The 27,265-nt window shown below is 43.1% G+C and overlaps 1 protein-coding gene across 6 annotated transcripts in view; it reads right to left on the reverse strand.

The window, feature by feature from the left end:
- The window catches only part of LOC139274170 (ATP-binding cassette sub-family C member 9-like), a 343,814-nt gene that overhangs the window by 53,521 nt on the left and 263,028 nt on the right, over positions 1-27,265 (reverse strand). For all 6 annotated transcript variants that reach the window (XM_070891221.1, XM_070891210.1, XM_070891227.1 and 3 more), the window contains 6 exons: positions 25,945-26,101; positions 23,548-23,653; positions 14,949-15,235; positions 14,668-14,782; positions 14,390-14,492; positions 12,244-12,432 (listed from right to left, as the gene is read on the reverse strand). In XM_070891221.1, coding sequence (XP_070747322.1) covers positions 12,244-12,432; positions 14,390-14,492; positions 14,668-14,782; positions 14,949-15,235; positions 23,548-23,653; positions 25,945-26,101 — 957 coding nt within the window. The remainder of the gene's footprint in view (positions 1-12,243; positions 12,433-14,389; positions 14,493-14,667; positions 14,783-14,948; positions 15,236-23,547; positions 23,654-25,944; positions 26,102-27,265) is intronic.

Below are 27,265 nucleotides of genomic sequence, written 5' to 3' on the forward strand. Positions count from 1 at the left end.
TCAAGCTCACAGGAAAGGCTTCATTTTTAATCTGTTGTTTTGTGGATTTTCCAGTGTTTTACAGTAGACTTAAAAAAATATATATACTGAAATACGTTGCAATGCCTACATTCAAGAAAACAGCTTCCAAAAGAATAGGGCGAAGTTTAGCAAAATCTGCTTTAAGAACAGACAATAAAAAGAGTAAAAGGACGATAGAAACATAGAAACATAGAAAATAGGTGCAGGAGTAGGCCATTCGGCCCTTCTAGCCTGCACCGCCATTCAATGAGTTCATGGCTGAACATGCAACTTCAGTACCCCATTCCTGCTTTCTCACCATACCCCTTGATTCCCCTAGTAGTAAGGACTTCATCTAACTCATTTTTGAATATATTTAGTGAATTGGCCTCAACAACTTTCTGTGGTAGAAAATTCCACAGGTTCACCACTCTCTGGGTGAAGAAATTCCTCCTCATCTCGGTCCTAAATGGCTTCCCCCTTATCCTTAGACTGTGACCCCTGGTTCTGGACTTCCCCAACATTGGGAACATTCTACCTGCATCTAACCTGTCTAACCCCGTCAGAATTTTAAACGTTTCTATGAGGTCCCCTCTCATTCTTCTGAACTCCAGTGAATACAAGCCCAGTTGATCCAGTCTTTCTTGATAGGTCAATCCCGCCATCCCGGGAATCAGTCTGGTGAACCTTCGCTGCACTCCCTCAATAGCAAGAATGTCCTTCCTCAGGTTAGGAGACCAAAACTGTACACAATACTCCAGGTGTGGCCTCACCAAGGCCCAGTACAATTGTAGCAACACCTCCCTGCCCTTGTACTCAAATCCCCTCGCTATGAAGGCCAACATGCCATTTGCTTTCTTAACCGCCTGCTGTACCTGCATGCCAACCTTCAATGACTGATGTACCATGACACCCAGGTCTCTTTGCACCTCCCCTTTTCCTAACATGCGTGGCAGTGTTAAAGTGGGGGCGAAATTCCTGTGTTGTCCTCCTCCCGTTAGCGCCTCCGGGGGGGCGGGGGGGGGGGGACTGACGGGGCAGGAAAGTGTTTTCGCCCAGGGAGGGGGCGCTACCATCTCCTGTGAAATTGCGTGGGAATTAGCGGAGGCGTGAAAGCAGTAGCGTCATTGCTGTGTGCGATGATCCCTTCTCGCCCGGCGGCGGAAATTGGGAAACGCCCCTTCAGGCTGCTGTGAGCGATGTCAGTGCCAGTCTCGTGTTTCGCGAACCGGGCTGTACAGCGATCGCAGGGTGAAAGTTAATGGGAGGTGTGCTGTTCTGCGTGCCGCCTTTTTTTTTTACCTCCGACTCACCGGTCGTGCCATTGTCCATTGCTGTTGCGGGGTCCGGGCTGCGATCATGCAACCCAACACTCTGTTTTGCTGTGACCACGGCATCCTGCATCCCTGGTGGCCGAGTGAAGGCGCATCAAATGACCTTCAGGGTTCACAGCGTCCCTCCCCTTTAACAGAAGGATAGGCAAGAAGGGAAAGGAGGTGGGGTAGCTCTGTTAATAAAGGATGATATCAGGGCAGTTGTGAGGGATGATATTGGCTCCAATGAACAAAATGTTGAATCATTGTGGGTGGAGATTAGAGATAGTAAGGGGAAAAAAATCACTGGTCGGCGTAGTTTATAGGCCCCCAAATAATAACTTCATGGTGGGGCGGGCAATAATCAAGGAAATAATGGAGGCATGTGAAAAAGGAACGGCAGTAGTTATGGGGGATTTTAACCTACATATCGATTGGTCAAATCAAATCGCAGGGGGTAGCCTGGAGGAGGAATTCATAGAATGCATACGGGATTGTTTCTTAGAACAGTATGTAACAGAGCCTACAAGGGAGCAAGCCATTTTGGATCTGGTCCTGTGTAACGAGACAGGAAAAATAAACGATCTCCTCGTAAAAGATCCTCTCGGAATGAGTGATCACAATATGGTTGAATTTGTAATACAGATAGAGGATGAGGAAGTTGTGTCAGAAACAAGCATACTATGCTTAAACAAAGGGGACTACAGTGGGATGAGGGCAGAGTTGGCTAAAATAGACTGGAAACAAGGACTAAACGGTGGCACAATTGAGGAACAGTGGAGGACTTTTAAGGAGCTCTTTCATAAAGCGCAACAAAAATATATTCCAGTGCAAAAGAAGGGCGGCAAGAGAAGAGATAACCAGCCGTGGATAACCAAGGAAATAAAGGAAAGTATCAAATCAAAGACCGATGCGTATAAGGTGGCCAATGTTAGTGGGAAACTAGAGGATTGGGAAAATTTTAAGCAACAGCAAAGAATGACTAAAAAAGCAATAAAGAAAGGGAAGATAGATTACGAAGGTAAACTTGCGCAAAACATAAAAACAGATAGTAAAAGCTTTTACAGATATATAAAACGGAAAAGAGTGACTAAAGTAAATGTTGGTCCCTTAGAAGATGAAAAGGGGGATTTAATAATGGGAAATGTGGAGATGGCTGAGACCTTAAACAATTATTTTGCTTCGGTCTTCACAGTGGAAGACACAAAAACCATGCCAAAAATTGCTGGTCATAGGAATGTGGGAAGGGAGGAGCTTGAGATGATCACTATCACTAGGGAGGTAGTGCTGGACAGACTAATGGGACTGAAGGTAGACAAGTCCCCTGGTCCTGATGAAATGCATTCCAGGGTATTAAAAGAGATGGCGGAAGTTATAGCAGATTCATTTGTTATAATCTACCAAAATTCTCTGGACTCTGGGGAGGTACCAGCGGATTGGAGAGCAGCTAATGTGACGCCTCTGTTTAAAAAAGGGGGCAGGCAAAAGGCAGGTAACTATAGGCCGGTTAGTTTAACATCTGTAGTGGGGAAAATGCTTGAAACTATCATTAAGGAAGAAATAGCGGGACATCTGGAGAGGAATAGTGCAATCAAGCAGACGCAGCATGGATTCATGAAAGGGAAATCATGTTTAACTAACTTACTGGAATTCTTTGAGGATATAACGAGCATGGTGGATAGAGGTGTACCGATGGATGTGGTGTATTTAGATTTCCAAAAGGCATTCGATAAGGTGCCACACAAAAGGTTACTGCAGAAGATAAAGGTACGCGGAGTCAGAGGAAATGTATTAGCATGGATAGAGAATTGGCTGGCGAACAGAAAGCAGAGAGTCGGGATAAATGGGTCCTTTTCCGGTTGGAAATCAGTGGTTAGTGGTGTGCCACAGGGATCAGTACTGGGACCACAACTGTTTACAATATACATAGATGACCTAGAAGAGGGGACAGAGTGTAGTGCAACAAAATTTGCAGATGACACTAAGATTAGTGGGAAAGCGGGTTGTGTAGAGGACTCAGAGAGGCTGCAAGGAGATTTGGATAGGTTAAGCGAATGGGCTAAGGTTTGGCAGATGGAATACAATGTCGGAAAGTGTGAGGTCATCCACCTTGGGAAAAAAAAACAGTAAAAGGGAATATTATTTGAATGGGGAGAAATTACAACATGCTGTGGTGCAGAGGGACCTGGGGGTCCTTGTGCATGAAACATCCCAAAAGGTTAGTTTGCAGGTGTAGCAGGTAATCAGGAAGGCGAATGGAATGTTGGCCTTCATTGCGAAAGGGATGGAGTACAAAAGCAGGGAGGTGTTGCTGCAACTGCATAAGGTATTGATAAGGCCGCACCTGGAGTACTGCGTGCAGTTTTGGTCACCTTACTTAAGGAAGGATATACTAGCTTTGGAAGGGGTATAGAGACGATTCACTAGGCTGATTCGAGAAATGAGGGGGTTACCTTATGATGATAGATTGAGTAGACTGGGTCTTTACTCCTTGGAGTTCAGAAGGATGAGGGGTGATCTTATAGAAACATTTAAAATCATGAAAGGGATAGACAAGATAGAGGCAGAGAGGTTGTTTCCATTGGTGGGGGAGACGAGAACTAGGGGGCACAGCCTCAAAATACGGGGGAGCCAATTTAAAACCGAGTTGAGAAAGAATTTCTTCTCCCAGAGGGTTGTGAATCTGTGGAATTCTCTGCCCAAGGAAGCAGTTGAGGCTAGCTCATTGAATGTTTTCAAGTCAAAGATAGATAGATTTTTAAGCAATAAGGAAATTAAGGGTTATGGGGAGCGGGCGGGTAAGTGGAGCTGAATCCACGACCAGATCAGCCCAGCCATGATCTTATTGCATGGCGGAGCAGGCTCGAGGGGCTAGATGGCCTACTCCTGTTCCTAATTCTTATGTTCTTATGTTTATGTTGTTAAATGCCTCAGGGCTACACAGAGAGGCCATGTGGCACCCCCGATCCCGCCCCGAAAGGAAGCAGAACGCGTGACATTGCGCTCCACTTCCTGTGAAGAGTGATAACCTTAATTTCACTTCTGGGTCGGAACTTCTGCACCAGGCGCAAAATGTCCGGCCTCGGAAAGGTTACCGCTCCCAACTAGGGACCCTTTTTCTTTAACTTTTGCTACGTTGAAGGCGCTATATAAAGTTATTGTTGATGTTTTTCAGTTATGTAAATAATCAAGAGTGTCATCAAGGACTACCAGAATGATATCTAGTCTTAGGGCTCTTAACTATCAGGATAGCATTGGGGAATAGTTTTTTTTCATTGGAGAAGTGTAGATTTAGATGTGATATGATTGAATGTTTTCAAATTATGAAAGGAATAGATTACGTTATTTAGATATGTGATTTGAGCTAGAAAACGAAAGGAAAACTAGAGGACATCAGTAAAAATGAGGAAACATGGAGTTATGATATGCCAGGAAGTATTTATTTTTATTACTGACTTCTGGAATCATTACCAAAACATGCAGGAAGTATGGATTCGTGCAGTCCTTCAAAAAGGGGGCTGGATGAGTTCCTGAGAGTTGAGGATATTTCCAGTTATAAGAGGATATCTCCAGTTATAAAAGGTAGGTGCAGGGTTGTTGTATGCTCTGAGTTTTTTGAGTGACTAGTTGAGCTATGCCAGCCAAAGACAGCCAGCCACCACCTGCAACCAGAAGCCAATCAGCATTCGACAGCAGCCAGCCACCAGAAGTTACCTATTTACAATCAGCAACCAGCTGCTAGAAGCAAACCATCCAACAACATCTGCCACCAAACCTCAGCAAGCGAGCTAGCTAGCCGTCACCAGCCAACCACCACCAGAAATGAGCAGAAGCCACCCATTCACAACTAGCAGTCAGTCAGCCAGCCACCACCACCACATCAGACACTATTAGCCACCCATCCACAAATAGTAGTTAGCCAACAAAACCTTAAAGCTAGTGAGCTGTGCACAAGGAGCCAGCCAAATACTACCAGTTGCCCACTACCAGAAGTTACTAAACAGTCAGCTACCATTTCTCACAGCGACAGCTGGCCACTCTCAGGATACAGGGCAATGGGGTCAGAACCAGGGGAAGGGAAGAGCTGCTAGAAATGGGGGGTGGTGGGGGCAGAGGGGGAAAGGGGGGAAAGAGAGGGATGGAAAAAGCATGCTGTCAGAGTTTTGAGTTGGAGGATGGTAGATGTTAGTGCTGCCAGAACCAGAATCCCGCTCCTGCATAAAGAAAGAAGTACTTTTGAAGAGTAGTCACTGTCATAATGTAAGAAAACACAGCAATCAATTTGTACACAGCTGAAAAATTAGATAATGGCGAATGTTTTTGTGATGTTGCTTGAGGGGTAAATATTGGCCAGGACAGCAGAAGAACTCCCTCATTGCTGCACTGAAGTGGCAGCTTGAATAAGATGCTCAAGTCTCTGAAGTATCACAAATTCAGGACCTTGTTATTCACCGACAAGAGTACTACCACAGAACCAAGGCCGAGAGCTAACTCAGAAAATGACTGTTAAAGGTCAATCAAATAACTACACCAGAGCTGCTGTCTTTCCTGCTCCCGATACTGGGAACAACTGTTTGTCCCAGTCGCAAAAGTGACTGAGACAAGTGCATGCCAGCGTTTACAGTAGCTAATAAATGAGCATATTCCAATTTTAAAGTGAGTAAATGCTATATAGAAACTTAGAAAATAGGTGCAGGAGTAGGCCATCCGGCCCTTTGAGCCTGCACCACCATTCAGTAAGATCATGGCTGATCATTCCTTCAGTACCCCGTTCCTGCTTTCTCTCCATACCCCTTGATGCCTTTAGCCGCAAGGGCCATATCTAACTCATTCCTGAATACATCTAATGAACTGGCATCAACAACTCTCTGCGGTAGGGAATTCCACAGGTTAACAACTCTCTGAGTGAAGTAGTTCCTCCTCATCTTGGTCCTAAATGGCTTACCCCTTATCCTAAGACTATGTCCCCTGGTTCTGGACTTCCCCAACATCGGGAACATTCTTCCTGCATCTAACCTGTCCAGTCCCGTCAGAATTTTATATGTTTCTATGAGATCCCCTCTCATCCTTCTAAACTCCAGTGAATACAGGCCCAGTCGATCCAGTCTCTCCTCATGTGTCAGACCTGCCATCCCAGGAATCAGTCTGGTGAACCTCCGCTGCATTCCCTCAATAGCAAGAACGTCCTTCCTCAGATTAGGAGACCAAAACTGAACACAATATTACAGGTGAGGCCTCACCAAGGCCCTGTACAACTGCAGTAAGACTTCCCTGCTCCTAAACTCAAATCCCCTTGCTATAAAGGCTAACATACCATTTGCCTTCTTCACTGCCTGCTGTATCTGCATGCCAACCTTCAATGACTGATGAATCATGACACCCAGGTCTCGCTGCACCTCCTCTTTTCCTAATCTGCCACCATTCAGATAATATTCTGCCTTCGTGTTTTTGCCCACAAAATGGATAACCTCACATTTATCCAAATTATACTGCATCTGCCATGTATTTGCCCACTCGCCTAACCTGTCCAAATCACCCTGCAGCCTCTTAGCGTCCTCCTCACAGCTCACACCGCCACCCAGTTTAGTGTCATCTGCAAACTTGGAGATATTACACTCAATTCCATCATCCAAATCATTTATATTGCAAAGAGCTGGGGTCCCAGCACTGAGCCCTGTGGCACTCCACTAATCACTGCCTGCCATTCTGAAAAGGACCCGTTAATCCCGACTCTCTGCTTCCTGCCTGCCAACCAGTTCTCTATCCACGACAGTACATTACCCCCAATACCATGTGCTTTGATTTTGCACACCAATCTCTTGTGTGGGACCCTGTCAAAAGCCTTTTGAAAGTCCAAATACACCACATCCACTGGTTCTCCCCTGTTCACTCTACTAGTTACATCCTCAAAAAATTCCAGAAGATTTGTCAAGCATGATTTCCCTTTCATAAATCCATGCCGACTTGGACCAATCCTATCACTGCTTTCCAAATGTGCTGCTATTTCATCCTTAATGATTGATTCCAACATTTTTCCCACTACTGATGTCAGGCTAACTGGTCTATAGTTACCCGTTTTCTCTCTCCCTCCTTTTTTAAAAAGTGGTGTTACATTAGCAACCCTCCAGTCCATAGGAACTGATCCAGAGTCGATAGACTGTTGGAAAATTATCACCAATGCATCCACTATTTCTAGGGCCACTTCCTTAAGTACTCTGGGATGTAGACTATTAGGCTCTGGGGATTTATCGGCCTTCAATCCCGTCAATTTCTCGAACACAATTTCCCGCCTAATAAGGATATCCTTCAGTTCCCCTTCTTGCTAGATCTTCGAATCCCTAGTACATCGGGAAGGTTATTTGTGTCTTCCTTTGTGAAGACAGAACCAAAGTACTTATTCAATTGGTCTGCCATTTCTTTGTTCCCCATTATAAATCCACCCAAATCCGACTGCAAGGGACCAACTTTTCTCTTCACTAATCTTTTTCTCTTCACATATCTATAGAAGCTTTTGCAGTCAGTTTTTATGTTCCCGGCAAGCTTCCTCTCGTACTATATTTTCTCCCTCTTAATTAAACCCTTTGTCCTCCTCTGCTGTAGTCTAAATTTCTCCCAGTCCTCCGGCTTGCTATTTTTTCTGGCCAATTTATATGCCTCTTCCTTGGATTTAACACAACCCTTAATTTCCCTTGTTAGCCACGGTTGAGCACGTTTTATTTTTACTCCAGACAGGGATGTACAATTGTTGAAGTTCGTCCATATGATCTTTAAAGGTTTGCCATTGCCTATCCATCGTCAACCCTCTAAGTATCCTTTGCCAGTCTAATATAGCCAATTCGCGCCTCATACCATCAAAGTTATCTTTCCTTAAGTTCAGCACCCAAGTTTCTGAATTAACTTTGTCACTCTCCATCTTAATAAAGAATTCTACCATATTATGGTCACTCTTCCCCAAGGGGCCTCACACAACAAGATTGCTAATTAGTCCCTTCTCATTACACATCACCCAGTCTAGGATGGCCAGCTCTCTGGTTGGTTCCTCGACATATTGGTCTAGAAAACCATCCCTAATACACGCCAGGAAAACCTCCTCCACCGCATTGCTACCAGTTAGGTTAGCCCAATCAACATGTAGATTAAAGTCGCCCATGATTACTGCTGTACCTTTATTGCACACATCCCTTATTTCTTGTTTGATGCTGTCCCAACCTCACTACCACTATTTGGTGACCTGTACACAAATCCCACTAGCGTTTTCTGTCCTTTGGTGTTCCGTAGCTCCACCCATACCGATTCCACATCATCCAAGCTAATGTCCTTCCTTACAATTGCATTAATTTCCTCTTTAACCAGCAACGCCACCCCGCCTCCTTTTCCTTTCTGTCTATCCTTCCTAAATGCTGAATACCCCTGGATGTTGAGTTCCCAGCCTTGGTCACCCTGGAGCCATGTCGCTGTGATGCCAATCACATCATACCCGTTAACTGCTATCTGCGCAGTTAGTTCGTCCACCTTATTCCGAATACTCCTCGCATTGAGGCACAGAGCCTTCAGGCTTGTCTTTTTAACACACTTTGACCCTTTAGAATTCTGCTGTAAAGTGGCCCTTTTTGTGTTTTGCCTTGGGTTTCTCTGCCCTTCACTTTTACTATTCTCCTTTCTATCTTTTGCTTTTGTCTCCATTTTATTCCCCTCTGTCTCCTTGCATAGGTTCCCATCCCCCTGTCATATTGGTTAACTCCTCCCAAATAGCACTAGCAAACACTCCCCCTAGGACATTGGTTCCGGTCCTGCCCAGGTGCAGACCGTCTGGTTTGTACTGGTCCCACCTCCCCCAGAACCGGTTCCAATGTCCGAGGTATTTGAATCCCTCCCTTCTGCACCACTGCTCAAGCCACGTATTCATCTGAGCTATCCTGCGATTCCTACTCTGACTAGCATATGGCATTAGTAGCGATCCTGAGATTACTACTTTTGAGCTCCTACTTTTTAATTTAACTCCTCGCTCCCTAAATTCGTCTCGTAGGACCTCATCCCATTTTTTACCTATATCGTTGGTACCTATATGCACCACGACAACTGGCTGTTCACCCTCCCTTTTCAGAATATATTCAGGCATTATGCTCAATCACATTCCTGTCTAAAAGTAAGGGAGTGTGAGGAGAAATTCAGTGAAGGTTATCATGACTGATTGCTATCCAGTGATTCCTGCTGAAAAATGCATGAGTATGAGGTCAGAATCCGATACAAATGTGAGGAGTCCTTCCAACGCATGGTTGAATTGCCCGTCAACACTCATTGTCCAGTTTCACACAAAAGGCTAACTGGTATGTTTAGACCATATCCAGAGTGAATCACAATTTTCAGGACAGGAAAGAAAAATAATTAGAAGAGAGAAAAAGGAAATGTTAAAAAAGTAAGTTTTAATTAGAATGTCAGCAGTCGTGGCAATTGTCAGTTGTCGTGGTGCATATAGGTTTTAATTTCAAAAGGTCAGCACAGTATTGCTTTTTGTAGTTTTTGCTATGCACAGTACTTGGGTATTTTATTACTGTATCAATACAGTAGGATGAGATTGCAGTCATCAAATTTCACAAAACAGATCCTAACAAGTGTAGCCCACCAAATAACTGAGTAACTGATTCAGGATAGTTACACTGTCTCATTCTTTCTCATTTCATCTGCTAGTTTATTTGGAATGTCAGTCCAGCCTTCATTGATTAACAGTGCACCACTCTTACTTTACAAAAAATATTAAAAACTACCTGCAGGTAAGGATCATTACATTCTTGTTTTTTTTTACAGCCTAAGTTAGATCAAAATTAAACAGGATTGATACTTTAAATCAGACCAAAATGTCCAGCCACTGCTTATGGAAAATTCCTGAAATTCCTAAGAGTGTAAAAATGAATTGACCTGCATTTTAATTTTACAGGTGTGGGCAACAGGACCAAAAGAACATTTGTTAAATGTGATTTATTAACCATATAAATGCTGTTATGTATGTAACTATGTAATACTTGCCACCAGAGGGCGCGATTGTTGGAGTCCTAATGGTCACCTGCACACACGTGCAGGGCCAGTATAAAAGGTTGGCTGCCATGTTGTTTAGGCACTCTGGAGTTGTAATAAAGAAGACTAAGGTCACACTAAGTTTAGCTCACAGTACTCAGCCTCATGGAGTTCTTCTATACACAACAAATGCCATGTTAGGTTACCAGCTATTATACATTACGGACTAACTTTAATTGGCATGATTTATGTTGATGTTTACTGGCCAAAGCATAATGCCAAGATCCTGCACTTAACAGCAACATGGCACTGAACATTGCCAACTCACTATGATGTACTTCAAAGATCTTGCACCACACTAATGAAGGAGTGAAAACATGGCTAATTTGTTTTCAGTGCTATGAACTGCATTTAGAAAGCAGTGACAGCACAAGAGTAATTGAAGGAAGTTATTATGAACCTTTATAAAACACTGGCTTGGCCTCAACTGGAGTAGTGTGTCCAATTCTGGGCACTGCACTTTAGGAAGGATGCGAAGGCCTGAGAGAGGGTGCAGAAAAGATTTACAAGAATGGTTCCAGGGATGAGGTACTTCAGTTACATGGACAGACTGGAGAAGCTGGGGTTATTCTCCTTAGAGCAGAGAATGTTCAGAGGAGATTTGATACAGGTGTTCAAAATCATGAGGGGTCTAGACAGAGTAGATAGAAACTGTTCCCATTGGTGGAAGGGTCGAGAACCAGAGGCCACAGATTGAAGGTGATTGGCAGAAGAACCAAAGGTGACATGAGGAAAGTCTTTTTTACACAGCACGCGGTTAGGATCTGGAATGCACTGCCTGAAAGGGTGGTGGAAGCAGAATCAATCGTGGCTTTCAAAAGAGAATTGGATAAGTACCTAAAGGAAAAAAAATCACACGGCCATGGAGAAAGGCCGGGGGAGTAGGACTAGCTAATGTGCTCTTGCAGAAAGCTGGCACAGGCTTGACGGGCTGAATGGCCTCCTTCTGTGCTGTAACCATTCTATGATTCTATGAAGCAGGACCCCTTATTTCTACAAATTTACAGCATTAGAATACACCTAAACAACAGACTATGGACAATGGCCCTGAAATTCCGGCCTCCCCGGGTCCATACGTTGTGCGCATGGACCCGGGAAGGCATCGGAAAAGCTGGTTTTTGGCACGCAATGCACATGCGCTGAAAACCGGCTTTTCCGATCTGTCAAGTTTCTGGCTTGACAGATCGCACGCATCTCGGGAGCGAGTACATTCCCACAGCGGAGATTGGGCTATTTGCCCATCTCTTGCCCTGCAGGCACATAGCCTACTTTTACCAGCGTAAGAGTTTAAAAACATATCAAATTAAAATTTTAAAATACATATTTATGTTAAAAACCCTGCCCACTCAGGTAATTTTATTTTAAACCATAATTAAATCTTTTTTTTAAAAATCGGCAAATATTTTTTTTTTCAAAAACATTTCTATCAACATTAATTTCTACAGTGTATTTATGTGGTTTTTTTTTTAATGTTTGATGTAGTGTTTGGGTGCTATTACTATGAATGAGAAAACACTTTATCGTGATTGGGTGTCCAAGCCCACGTGACTCCTGCGGATGTCTCAAAGTGAACACGAACTGTTGCGCAAGAAGAGGAGACCTCGAGTCTGGGATCTCTGACGAGCATTCGACCAAAAGGTAAATGGGCATCTTTTGTCCTATTTTTAGTCGAGCGCCAACGAGAAGAAGAAACCGGAATTTCAGGACCATTATGCTTTTCAGAACCTGCAAAAAATGACTGCTGCCATTTCCACTAAAGAAAAACTAAAGAAAAAAAACTAATTAAAAAAGTGAAAATAATGTCTAAACCCAAATATTCCCAATCACTCAATGTGTAGGATATTTGCAACAAACTTACCTGGCGGAAGCTCTGAAAAACCTTTGAAGAAAATAGTAGAGAACAAGTAAGGGAATAACTGGAAGGAGGAAAAAAGGAGTCACGATAACATTGATCACAATGGCACTTAAACACATCATAATGTGCCACATAAGTCGCTCCAGGTTTGAGGGAATCTGATCATCTATGGTCTTGAAATCAGACGAAAACCTGGAAATAAACAAGGATTCAATGAATTTTTGCAGAGATGTGTATTTAAATGTTTACTTAAACCATCAACAATCAAAGGTCCATAGTGCACTTGATTTGCATTTTGCAGTAATCCGAAATGCTGCCCTAATTGCAGGGAATCTATTGTCTCCATTGATTTCCATATTTATGTTAGGTAATGAACAAATTTTATTTGCAAAAGAGACCAGGTTACCTTACCAACTACACTGGTAATTAGGCAATTCTTTTTACCTGAGTTGTGATCAAGCACAAGTAGGACAAGGAGGACACTAAGAAGTGCTCTAAGCTTTGACGCAGGCCGTATTTTCGTGAGCTTTAGAGCTGGGTTTTTGCCGCGATTTGACCCTCCGTGGCGAAAACCCAGTCGCAAAGCCCGGGCGGGATCCTCGGGTACCTGTTTGCGGTGGCGCTTCAAGTGCCGCCGGGGAGAGGGGCGCCGACGTGCAACGACACAGATTGCGTTTGCATCGGACTTTCGGCTCTCTCCCGACCCGTACGCCATGCCCAGAATAGCGACAGGTCAAACCTGTTGGTGCAGCCCTGCCAGCAGTGGTAAGTATGAAAACCTGCAAAAAAGGTAAGTTAAAGTTTTTATTTTTTACAGTGATTCAATAGTTAAGGGTTTTGTGAATGTTTTTGGAATTTTTTTGCAATTTTGGTCTCCATCCCAGGGCCTCTCTCACAGCGCTCCCGGCCCCAGACTAAATTTGGCAAAACTCGGGTTTCCTCGTGCAACGCCCCCCTTACCAGCAGACGTAAACCCAAAAGTTCGGCCTAAAAATGATAGCGCAACGTAAATGTTAATTCTCACATATTGCTACCATTTTTGCTGAAATACCCCGAAAGCCGAAAATCCGCCCACTGTTAAGATCACTGTGTTTATCTCTAATATTAAAAACATATCAGCAAGCTCACAACCCACTTAAAACAAGTTCTGGAATGAAAAGACAGGCCCTGAAATCCCGGCCTTGTGGGTCCATACGGAACATGTATGGACCCGGCGAGGCCTCGCAAAAGCTGGTTTTCAGTGCGCAATGCGCCGAAAACCAGCTTTTCCAATCTCTTGACAGAACTTCCGCAACCCCGTAGGAAGGACATTCGCATGGGCAAGATTGGGCTATTTGCCCATCTCTTGCCCTGCAAACGCTTGTGCTTGGTAAAAGCAGGTGCATAGCCTACTTTTACCAGCGTAAGAGTTTTAAAACATATAAAAATAACATTTAAATACACATTTTTATGTTAAAAACCCTGTCCACTAAGGTAAGTTTATTTTAAACCCTATTAAAACATTTTTAAAAATCCCCAAAATATTTTTTTTCTAAAACATTTAATTAACTTTAATTTCAATTAATTTTAAATATGTGAGGAGTTTTTCTTATTTATTATGTTGTGTTTGGGTGTTTTAGGGTTTTTTTCTCATTGATAGTAATGGGAACGCGTATAATCGGAGTTCTCATTACTACCAATGAGAATACTGTACCGTGATTGGTTGTCCAGTCCCACATGACTCCAGCTTCTCCGTCCGTATCTCCAAGACGTGGGTGCACTTCGAAGTACGTGTAAAGGAAGGCCTTCGGTCGGAATCGAAGGCGCCTCTGGGACCACAAAGTACTTTCGCAAAAATTTTTAGGGTCGGAGGCGTTCGTCCAAAGGAAGTATCTGACTGGAATTTTATATTGACTTTAAGTGGACAACCAAATCATGTCCCTTCTTGGTAATAGCAATTACCCGGGATGCTTGCGGATATGTATCTGAAGTTCTGACATAGTCTACATTTCTGGTTAGCTATTCATACAACACCTCAGTCTCACTTTCCACTATAATTATAGCTTCCAAATGCTGCACTGTCTGTGTCACACTACACAGTAATAAAATAAGAAAAGATGGTTATCTGGAAGTGAACTATATAATTAATGTAACTTTGCAAGATTCATACCTGTTTAAAATTCTTCCAACAGGTGTGGTTTCAAAGAATCTTAATGGAAGAGTTGTAATGTTTTGCAGCATGTTTGTGAAGAGATATTTTGAAGCACGGATACCTTCAATATAGCAAAAGAATAAGGAAATCACTATGAACGTTGAATGTATGGCATTTACTTTAGTTTAAGTAAAAACAATTCGAAAGGATAGCAAAAAGAATCTACATACACTTTTGTTTAGTTAAATTACAATTGATAGTGTTAAGTTCAATTGTCAGTTCAAGAATACACAAACCTGAAATGACATGTGCAAAGGAACTGAACAAAGCACATAATATTCCTCCACAAGCCAGCCCAATGTATCTATAGAGGTAATGATTGATAACGACACTTTCCACATCATTTTCATACTAAGGATATACAAGAAAAGCAAAACAATAATGGTGGTTAAGTGGAAGGGTATGACTGTTTATTTAGTAACAAATTTAAGTATTAACTCTGGTCTAACATTTAGTGATAGAGCTAGAGTTACTTAACAATATTTGGAAAGAAGACAAAAAGCTTTTGATAACAGACCTGAGTTGCAGTATCCGAATGGTTCCCTGCAGATGACCACTCAGCTAGCCAGAAATCAACAGCTACTAGAAAGCTTTGTTTTGTTACCACTGCGAGAATTAAAAAAAACAAAAACAAAAGGCCAATGGAGCGGGCATAAAGCCAGTAAATTTTTAGGGATATCGATCCTGTTTCTTTTTCCTCTTCTTGAATCAGTTTTCCACTCAAATAATCAGTGGGCTTTTTCTCCATTTTTGAAACTTCATCTACTATTTCAACATTGGTTTCTTTTTCTTCTTTATGGTCATCTAATAAAACACAATTTTATGTTTTTAACTTCTGGAAAAAAAAAACAAGGCAAACACATACACACACAATATAGAGATATTTGCTTTGTCTCTAGCAATTTTGTTCTGTAACTAGCCATGAAATGGTGAAAGTTCATGGTTATGGTATCCCATGGGAAAATACCTGGTCTCCACTTATTGCCTCCTCTTGATAGAAATGTTGCCATCTCAAGACTTGACTTTTCAAATGCCCTCACTACCCTACATAAACTCTAAATCGCCCAACACATCCTGCACAAAGTCCTGGTTCACCTATCACCCCAATTGACTTTCATTGGCTTCTCATCGATTCGCACTTTGGGATAATTTTCAACTTGCCACTCCGGTATAAAACTGGCATTACAGAATGGTGACCCAGTATAGGAACTACCAGATTTTCATTTCCCCCGCACCCCCCTCCCCCCAGGCAACAACTCCATCGCCAACGGGAAGACATGACAGATGAGTCCAATGTCAGGAGTTTAGTGGCCGGGTCATGGCTGCAATAGTGAAAAAAGTTCATTTGGTGGCCTATAAAATATTGGCCACTAAAATTCCTGGATTGCAGGTTTCAGGAGGTGGTTACTCCACAGCCAGAATAGCAAGCGGTTGGCCATCCAGAAAGGTCGGAAGAGGCAGGCAGTGCAAGAATCCTCTGAACGTGTGTCACACTCAAATTGATATTCAGCATTCAATACTGGTGAGTGTGACGACATCACGAAGGAATGCAGTCCAAGCCCAGCACCGTGAGGCAAAGCACAACGGAATAGAGCAAAGTGTAGGAACACAGTAATAATTGGGGATTTGATAGTCAGGGGGACAGACAGACAGACAGTTCTGTTACGGCCGACGTGGTGCCAGGGTGAGTGACATCATGAAGAGAGTGCAGAACATTCTCCAGAGGTGGCGAGGGGTGGGGGGGGGGGGGGAGGAGGAAAAGAGGCAGAAGTCATGGTCCATGTTGGAACCAACGATGTAGGGATGAAGTGGGTTGAGGTCCGCGTTTAAGGAGTCACGGATGGTAATTATCTCTGGATTACTAACAGTGAGAATAGAAATAGGAGGATATGGCAGGTTAACGTGTGACTAGAGACATGGCGCAAGAGAGAGGGCTTCAGATTCCTGAGACATTGGGACCAGTTCTGTGACGGGAGGGACCTGTTCAAGATGGATGAGTTGCACCTGAAAAGAGCTAGGACCAATATCCATGCGGGTAGATGAACTACTGCTGTGGAGGAGGTTTTAAACTAATTCGCAGGGTTTGGGCACCAAGGTATAGTATTAAAAATTAGAAACAAGGTGCAAGGACTAGGCAAGACAGTTAAAGTTAGAAATAATACAGAATACATACAGAATTGTATTTTATAGAAAATACAAAGGTTTGTAGTGCATGTGTGTAAATGCACGAAGCCCAAAAAACAGGTGCTGTGTGATCGAATTTCTACGTCATAGTTTCTGTGTATCTACCCTATCTAAACCCTTTATCATTTTAAAGACTTCAATTAGATCACCTTGGTACCATGCTGGTGAATCTGTGTTGTAACCCCGCCAAGACTAGAAATTCCCAAGGATCGCAGCCCAAAACTGAATGCAGTTTCACCAAGTCTCCGTACAACTGAAGTATCACTTCCTCATTTTTGTGTTCCATCTCCCTTGAGATAAAGGCCAACATTCCAGTAGCTGTTTGATTATTTTTTGTAATGATGCACTAGCTTTTAGTGATCACTGCACATGGACACCCAAATCCCTTTATTCTTCCACAGCTCCTAGTTTCTCATCATTAAGAAAATATTCCTATTTATTTTTCTCAGATCCAAAGTCGATGACCTCACATTTCCCCCATATTGAACTCCATCTGCCACAATTTTGCCTATTCAATTAGTCTATCAACATCCCTTTGCAACTTGTTGCTCCCATCCCCACAACTTATTGTGCCTCCTAACTTAGTGTCATCTGCACATTCAGGTACATAATTCAGGTAGAAATTGCCTCCCACCTGAAACGGGGTGCCACATCCCATTTGAATGGTTTTTACCGCAGCTGTGGTTCAGGTCGCCTCTTGAGCGACATTCCGCTCTTTGTTGTTTTTTTTTCCTTGGGTCCGGAAGTTGCTCTTAATGGGGGCGGTGACAACACTTGAGGGGCGGATATGCGACAGTGGCAACAACTGAGGGGCGGAAGTTGGGGGCAGTGCGGAGTGACCGCCGCGATGATGTCGTCATGGCGCCACGTCACCACGGCTCTCCCTTTCACTTAAAGGGGAGAACTTCCGCGATTTTAAAAGTTCGGCCCACTAGACCACCAGGGAGGGTTTCGGGCCAGGCACCCAAGAGGCAGTGCCAAGGTGTCTGTTGGCAGCCTGGCCGAACACGGACATAATTGTCGGGCCGATATGGCAGTTGGCCGATAAAAAAAAAAATGGTGGCAGCGGCCGTGCATCTCCCCTTTAAGGCCGCTGCAGAAGGCCACAGCCTCACAACCAGGCTTTGGCACCGCCAGGTGGGCCGAAGATTTTCCGAGGGGAATGTCGCCATCGGGAGTGTAGATCGGCAGTGCACACGGTGATGACGTGCTTACCACGGATCGGCAGCAGCAGAGTGGTGGGGGGGTGGAGCGGGGGGGAGATTGGGGCACCGCTGGGAAAACTCGGGAGGGCAATTGGGCTAGCAGCGGCCATTCCACTCCGCAGCGTAACAGGCCTTAAGGAGATGGGCAAGTTCGACCCCTCTATTCTTTTATCCAGGTTAATAATATATATGGTGAAAAGCTGAAGCCCCAGTAAAGGCCCAGCGGGAGTCCAGGGTCGGTGGTGGAGTGAGCAGTTAGCTGCAACCGGGTCAAAAGTAAGAGAGAAGTAAAAAATCATCGAGGGGAGATGTCACAGCCAAGAGGGTAAATGATTGGCTGGTTGAGTGGTGTGTAGTTTTCTTTTTCTTCATCTTTTTTCTTGTTCTTAGCAGTAAGAAACCTTTGACAATGTTGCAAAATTAAGTTAATTTAAGGGTTAAGTCATGGCAGGAGAGCCCAGACCCATGTCATGCTCCTCCTGTGCTATATGGGAAGACAGGAACGCTTCCAGTGTCGCTGATGACTACATGTGCAGGAAGTGTATCCTGCTGCAGCTCCTGACAGACCGCATTGCGGCACTGGAGCTGTGCATGGATTCACTCTGAAGCATCTGCGATGCTGAGGATGTCGTGAATAGCACGTTTAGTGAGTTGGTCACACCGCAGGTAAAGGTTACTCAGGCAGATAGGGAATGGGTGACCATCAGGCAGAGCAGTGAAAGGACGGTAGTGCAGGGTTCCCCTGCGGGCATCTGCCTCCAAAACAGGTACACCACCTTGGGTACTGTTGGGGGAGATGACTCATCAGGGAAGGCAGCAGCAGCCAAGTTCATGGAACCATGGGTGGCTCTGCTGCACAGGAGGGCAGGAAAAAGAGTGGGAGAGCTATAGTGATAGGGGATTCTATTGTAAGGGGAATAGATAGGTGTTTCTGCGGCCGCAAACGAGACTCCAGGATGGTATGTTGCCTCCCTGGTGCAAGGGTCAAGGATGTCTCGGAGCGGCTGCAGCGCATTCTGGGTGGAGGGGGGCGGGAGGGTGAACAGCCAGCTGCCATGGTAAATATAAGTACCAATGATATCGGTAAAAAACGGGATGAGGTCCTACAAGCAGAGTTTAGGGAACTAAGAGTTAAATTTAAAAATAGGACCTCAAAGGTAGTAATCTCAGGATTGCTACTAGTGTCACATGCTAGTCAGAGAAGAAATTACAGGACAGCTAAGATGAATACATGACTTGAGAAGTGGTGCAGGAGGGAGGGATTCAAATTCTTGGGACATTGGAACCGGTTCTGGGGAAGGTGGGACCTGTACAAACCGGACAGTCTGTACCTGGGCAGGACCGGAACCAATGTCCTAGGGGGAGTGTTTGCTAGTGCTGTTGGGAAGGGGTTAAACTAATATGGCAGGGGGATGGGAACCTATGCAGGGAGTCAGAGGGAAGCAAAATGGGGGCAGAAGAAAAAGATAGAAGGAAGAAAAGTAAAAGTCGAGGGCAGAGTAACCCAAGGCAAAAATCAAAAAGGGCCACATTACAGCAAAATTCTAAAAGGACAAAGTGTGTTAAAAAGACAAGCCTGAAGGCTCTGTGTCTCAATGCGAGGTGTATTCGTAATAAGGTGGACGAATTAACTTCGCAGGCAGCTATTAATGAATATGATATAACTGGGATTATGGAGACATGGCTCCAGGGTGACCAAGGCTGGGAACTCAACATCCAGGGGTATTCAACATTCAGGAAGGATAGACAGAACGGAAAAGGAGGTGGGGTAGCGTTGCTGGTTAAAGAGGAAATTAACGCAATAGTAAGGAAAGACATTAGCTTGGATGATGTGGAATCTTTATGGGTAGAGCTGCGGAATGCCAAAGGGCAGTAAGCGCTAGTGGGAGTGTGTACAGACCACCAAGCAGTAGTAGTGAGGTTGGGGACAGCATCAAACAAGAAATTAGGGATGCATGCAATAAAGGTATAGTAGTTATCATGGGCGACTTTAATCTACATATTGATTGGGCTAACGTAACTGGTAGCAATGCGGTGGAGGAGGATTTCCTGGAGTATATTAGGGATGGCTTTCAAGACCAATATGTCGAGGAACCAACTAGAGGGCTGGCCATCCTAGACTGGGTGATGTGTAATGAGAAAGGACTAATTAGCAATCTTGTTGTGCGAGGCCCCTTGAGGAAGAGTGACCATAATATGGTAGAATTCTTTATCAAGTTGGAGAGTGACACAGTTAATTCAGAGACTAGGGTCCTGAACTTATGGAAAGGTAACTTCAATGGTATGAGACGTGAATTGGCTAGAATAGACTGGCGATACTTAAATGATACTTAAAGGGTTGACGGTGGATAGGCAAAGGCAAACATTTAAAGATCACATGGATGAACTTCAACAATTGTACATCCCTGTGTGGAGTAAAAACAAAACGGGGAGGTTGGCTCAACCGTGGCTAACAAGGGAAATTAGGGATAGTGTTAAATCCAAGGAAGAGACATATAAATTAGCCAGAAAAAGCAGCAAAGCTGAGAACTGGGAGAAATTTAGAATTCAGCAGAGGAGTACAAAGGGTTTAATTAGGAAGGGGAAAATAGAGTATGAGAGGAAGCTTGCTGGGAACATAAAAACTGACTGCAAATGCTTCTATAGATATGTGAAGAGAAAAAGATTAGTGAAGACAAAAGTAGGTCCCTTGCAGTCAGAATTAGGTGAATTTATAATGGGGAACAAAGAAATGACAGACCAATTGAACAAATACTTTGGTTCTGTCTTCACGAAGGAAGACACATATAACTTTCCGGAAATACTAGGGGACTGAGGGTCTAACGAGAAGAAGGAACTGAAGGAAATCCTTATTAGTCAGAAAATTGTGTTAGGGAAATTGATGGGATGAAGGCCGATAAATCCCCAGGGCCTGATAGTCTGCATCCCAGAGTATTTAAGAAAGTGGCAATAGAAATAGAAAATGATCACCAGTGCATCCACTAACAGTCTATCGAGTCTGGATCAGTTGCTATGGACTGGAGGGTAGCTAATGTAACACCACTTTTTAAAAAAGGAAGGAGAGAGAAAACGGGGAATTATAGACTGGTTAGCCTGACATCAGTATTGGGGAAAATGTTGGAATCAATTATTCAAGATGAAATAGCAGCGCATTTGGAAAGCAGTGACAGGATCGGTCCAAGTCAGCATGGATTTATGAAAGGGAAATCATGCTTGACAAATCTTCTGGAATTTTTTGAGGATGTAACTAGTAGAGTGGACAAGGGAGAACCAGTGGATGTGGTGTATTTGGGCTTTCAAAAGGCTTTTGACAAGGTCCCACACAAGAGATTAGTGTGCAAAATTAAAACACATGGTAATGGGGGTAATGTATTGACGTGGATAGAGAATTGGTTGGCAGACAGGAAGCAGAGATTAGTGGGGTGCCGCAGGGCTCAGTGCTGGGACCCCAGCTATTTACAGTATACATCAATGATTTAGATGAAGGAATTGAGTGTAATATCTCCAAATTTGCAGACGACACTAAGCTGGGTGGTGGTGTGAGCTGTGAGGAGGATGCTAAGAGGCTGCAGGGTTATTTGGACAAGTTAGGTGAGTGGGCAAATGCATGCTAGATGCAGTATAATGTGGATAAATGTGAGGTTATCCACTTTGGGAGCAAAAATATGAAGGCAGAATATTATCTGAATGGCGGCAGATTAGGAAAAGGGGAGGTGCAACGAGACCTGGGTGTCATGGTACATCAGTCATTGAAAGTTGACATGCAGGTACAGCAGGTGGTGAAGGAGGCAAATGGCATGTTGGCCTTCATAGCTAAGGGATTTGAGTATAGGAGCAGGGAGATCTTAATGCAGTTGTACAGGGCCTTGGTGAGGCCTCACCAGGAATATTGTGTTCAGTTTTGGTTTCCTAATCTGAGGAAGGATGTTCTTGCTATTGAGGGAATGCAGCGAAGGTTCACCAGACTGTTTCCCGGGATGGCAGGACTGACATATGAGGAGAGACTGGATCGACTGGGCCTTTATTCACTGGAGTTTAGAAGAATGAGAGGGGATCTCATAGAAACATATAAAATTCTGACGGGACTGGACAGGTTAGATGCAGGAAGAATGTTCCCGATGTTGGGGAAGTCCAGAACCAGGGGTTACAGTCTCAGGATAAGGGGTAAGCCATTTAGGACTGAGATGAGGAGAAACTTCTTCGCTCAGAGAGTTGTTAACCTCTGGAATGTTTTACTGCAGAGAGTTATTGATGTCAGTTTGTTAGATATATTCAAGAGGGAGTTAGATATGGCCCTTACAGATAAAGGGATCAAGGGGTATGGAGAGAAAGCAGGAAAGGGGTGAATGATCAACCATGATCTTATTGAATGGTGGTGCAGGCTCGAAGGGCTGAATGGCCTACTCCTGCACCTATTTTCTACGTTTCTTTGTTTCTATATAAATACAAGTTGTTGTTGTTGAGGGATCTGGCAGTATTGGAGCGGCAGGGTCTAACAACCTTGCGATTGGAGGGGGATCCAGGAGAACGGGACTCAAATTGATCGTGGCACCTTTCAGACCACTTTTCGGCTTGGCAGCTGGTTCCTGAGCTAAGGCATTTAGCATACAATTAGGCAGTTTGTTGACTTACACACTCTTTAATAATCTGTAATTTTCATTAACAAAAAAAAATCTTATATAATACTCAAAAGGTTCATCATTTACGGTTTCTTCACTTTTTTATACATAACTATCCTTAAGCCCCAAAAATATTTCTGAAGGGAAAGGCTTTTCAAATTAGATTTTACCCAAAATATTGAAAGAAATGGCTTTCCATAATTGATATGGACAACAGCCAATCAGGAGGATCACAATCATTCAAACTTACGTTTATTTGGAAAAACAATTACATTCTCAATGAACAATTTTTGTTTTTTTCTAACTGTCAAGAAAATCAGAGCTGCTGTTAATCATACACATTGTCTAAGTATCATAACAGAAAAGAAAGAAAGACTTGGATTTATATCGCGCCTTTCACGACCACCGGACGTCTCAAAGCGCTTTACAGCCAATAAAGTACTTTTAGGAGTGTAGTCACTGTTGTAATGTGGGAAACAGTTGTTAATATTTTAAATGCGAGACTGGACCATAATAAAGCTATAAGAACTCAGTGTCCAGTTTGTTTCAAAGTGTTTTGGAAAAAGCAAAGAAATTCTCAAACGCCTCTTAGGATTAGGCGACAAACTCGTTACTTCAATTCACGCTGCTTCATGTTCCCATAGGGATTTCTCATTATAAATGTTGATATGTCAAACGTTACTCAAAAATCACAACACAGGAATTAAGAGAAATGTGTATTGGAAATGCATATCAGATGCAAGACTTATGTATATATTATTAGTACAGAAGGTCCATATTATAAGGCTCCCCAATATTGCATTATTTAAGCACTCATTTGATCAGAAAAATTCTGTGCAGATAACAATTTTTAGTGGAAATGTCTGATATATATTTTTTCTTCAATTTATTAGTAATCCAATAAGCAAGGTTAAAAATAGTAATTGCAGAGTAGATGTGGATTTATTAGAAATGGGGAGACATACTGTACAATAAAGTTAAGTGTGTACAGTTCAAATTTCCATTCAAGTACAGTTTGTCATAGACCTTGTGTAGTATATATTCTTGGTCATATTTTTACTGTTGAAAGAACAATGGTATTTAATGCATTTTATGCTAGGAGACAAACCTTTACTAGTCAGGCTTTTCCAAGTTTTTACCAGATTTGGATTTTGTTTAGAGATGTCCTGGTAGGTACCTTGGATTTCAATCTTCCCATCCTGCATAGCAATTATCTAAAAACAAGTGGATTGCATATAGAAGATTGCACATTTAAATATGTACATATTGCAGCTAGTATGTTTTATTTAGACAAATATTTTTGTTGAACTAAAATTTTTGATGAACAGAATTTCGATTACAAACATTGTTTTTAAATACTAAAAGGAGAAGGAGCGCCTGGGAAAAGAAATACATTTTAAAGTTATAAAGTATTTACAGCACAGAAACGGGCCATTCAGCGAACAGGTCCATGCCAGTGCTTATGCTCCACCAAAGTCTCTTCCTACACTCTTCATCTAACCCCATCAATACATCCTTCTATTCCTTTCTCCCTCAAGTGCTTATCTAGCTTCCCCTTAAATGCATCTATGCTATTCGCCTCAACCACTCCTTGTGGTACATTGGATACAAAGTACATCATCCATTTATCTCTCCAATGTGTACATATATAACACTACACAATCACTTTAATACGCGAGATTATCTAGGTCATTTTTAGCCTCCTCTGGTGGGGGAATCCAGACAAGGGGGCATAGTCGGAAAACTAGATCTAGGCCATTCAGGAGTGAAATAAGGAAACAAGTTTTCACGCAAAGCGTTTTGAAATCTGGAACTCGCTGCCCCAAATGTCTGTGGATGCTGGGTCAATTGAATTTTTCCACAACTGAGATTGATAGTATCTTTACCTAAAAAAAAAACCTAAGGGATATTGAACAAAGGTGGGTAAATGGAGTTGAGGTACAATCACCCATGATCTAATTGAATGGCAGAACAGCCTCAGGGGCTGAGATGCCGATTCATATTCCTATGTAACTTAAAGGCATGTCATAGATAGCCGTGAAAAGTACAGATACTAAACAAGGAAGGGACAGATTAAGAGTGGTGACTTAAACCTTGGTCAAGAGATAAGTTTTCAGAATGTTCTTAAAGGAGGGAGGAGAGATTTAAGGAGGGAATTTTAGACAGTATGGCCGAGGCAGCTGAATGCTTCGCAACCAATGACGTGAGGGAGGACTGCACAAAAGTTTGGTGTCAGAGAAATGGAGACTTCAGAGGAGATATTGAGTTTGAGGAGATTGCAGAGAGAGGATTTAAGATTTAAAGATTTAAAGACAAGGATGAGGATTTTGAATTTGATATTTTGGAGAACAGGAAGTCCATTCTTTTTATAAGAAGGATGTGGTGATGGGTGAGTGAGACTTAGTGCATGATAGGATATGTGTGGCAGAGATTTGGACAAGTTGGAGTTTATGGAAAGTGAAGGATGGGAGGCCAGTGAGGAAATTGTTTGAGCAGTAAAGTCTAGAAGTGACAAAGACATATATGAGGCTTTCATCACCAAAGGGTAGAGGTAGAGGCGGAGGTGGGAAATGTCATGGAGGTGGAAGTAATTGGTCTTTGTGATGGACAAAGAAATGGAGTTCCAAAGTCACCTGTGTGTTAAAGACAACATCAAGGTTATGAACAGTCCCAGTTAGGCCCGAGACAGTTGCCAGGGAGGAGGATGGAATCAGTAACAAGGGAGTGAAGTTTGTGGCAGAGACAATAGCTTTGATCTTCCCAATGTTGAGCTGGAATAAGTTATGATTCATCATGGATGTTGGACAAGCTGTCTGATAGTAGAGAAGCAAGTGAAAGAGTAGCAGAATTAATAGATAGCTGCTTGTCATCGGCATACAGGTGAAAGCTAACACCTATAAATAATGTCAATAAGGGCAGCAAATAAATGAATCGGCCAAGAAGAGAGAGGGTTAAGGTTGTTGCAGTAAAGATCAAAATCACTGAGGATGAGGAGTCATTTATTGCAAAGTGCTGAGGGAAGAGAGAATGGATGACAACTTAGGGAGGAAATTGGCATGGAGTTTGGAGGGTAAATATTGGAGATTTTAATTGACATTAAAGAAACAGTTGGATGGATATTTGGTATAGAAATACTCACCCAGCCAAAGGGTTGCTCCTTTCTTTAATATGGAATGAGTTGTAGAATTATGTCCATATTTAGAAATAATTATATTAATACTGTCAGCACAAAGGTACAGCACACCAATATATTAGAGTAATACTTTATGGAGCAGGAGGGTGGAAATTCATGATCTTGGGTTTTGAGAAAGTGCTAAGCAGAGATTAGGCACAGGGAGAAATGGTGAAGGAGAGAGATGGTGAGTCAGTCAATCACCACAGCACTGATGGAATTTATTCATTGAATGTTACATGTCCTTCCCACAGGAATCACGGAAGTCATCTAGAAAGTATGTTGATGGCTTAAAGGAAAACAACAGTAATTTGATCAAAATATCTTACGTACATAGTCAGCTTCCTCAACATATTCCAGTTTGTGTGTTACAATGATAGTTGTTCTGTTTTCCTTCTTTAAAATCCCCATGATCCCCTGGTGGAAGACATGACTTCCCACATGTACATCCAGGGCTGATAAAGGATCATCCAGAATTACAACAGAGCACCTAAATAAGATAAAAGGTAGAATAATTCAAGAAGTGTGTTTTCCAGGTACTATCAGACATTTAAAGTTTCAAAATTTTCAAAGTAATTCAAAAATCCAAAGGGTCATCAAACAATTTTGACGATTTCACCCTAGAATCAAAGCAGTTGTTCAGAAAGTATGCTCAAATTTTAAAGCGAATCTTATGCAATTTTGGCAAAATATCTTGTCTGATTCTTTAAAAATTTGTTCATGGGATGTAGGTGTCACTGGCAAGGCCAGCAATTATGGCCCATCACTAATTGTCCTCGAGAAGGTGATGGTGAGCCGCCATCTTGAACCACTGTCGTACGTGGGATGAAGGTACTCCCAACAGTGTTGTTAGGGAGGGAGTTCCAGGATTTTGATCCAACGCCGATGAAGGAATGGCAATATATTTCCAAGTCAGGATGGAAGGGACCTTGGAGGTGATGGTGTTCCCATGTGCCTGCTGCCATTGTCCTTTTAGATGGTAGAGGTTGCGGGTTTGGGAGATGCTGTTGAAGAAGCCTTGGCAAGTTGCTGCAGTGCATCTTGTAGATGGTACACACTGCAGCCATGGTGCACCGCTGGTAGAGCGAGTGCTTAAAAGTGGTGGATGGGGTGCCAATCAAACAGGCTGCTTTGTCCTGGATCATGTTGAGCTTCTTGAATGTTGTTGGAGCTGCACTCATCCTGGCAAGTGGAGAATATTCCATCACACTCCTGACTTGTGCCTTGTAGATGGTGAAAAGGCTTTGGGGAGTCAGGAGGAGAGACACATGCCACACAATACCCAGCCTCCAACCTGCTCTTGCAGCCACAGTATTTATCTGGCTGGTCCAGTTAAGTTTCTGGTCAATGGTGACCCCCAGGAAGTTGACGGTGGGGATTCAGCGATGGTAATGCCATTGAATGTCAAGGGGCGGTGGTTAGACTCTCAAGTTGCCTGGCACTTGTGTGGTGTGAACATTACTTGCCACTTATCAGCCCAAGCCTGAATGTTGTCCAGGTCTTGCTGCATACAGGCATGGATTGCTTCATTATTTGATGGGTTGTGAATGGAACTGAATACACTGCAATCATCAGCGAACACCTCCATTTCTAACCTTATGATGGAGGGTAGGTCATTGATGAAGCAGGTGAAGATGGTTCGGCCTAGGACACT

The sequence above is a fragment of the Pristiophorus japonicus genome, chromosome 1, assembly GCF_044704955.1.
Source record: "Pristiophorus japonicus isolate sPriJap1 chromosome 1, sPriJap1.hap1, whole genome shotgun sequence".
Lineage (NCBI taxonomy): Eukaryota > Metazoa > Chordata > Chondrichthyes > Pristiophoridae > Pristiophorus > Pristiophorus japonicus.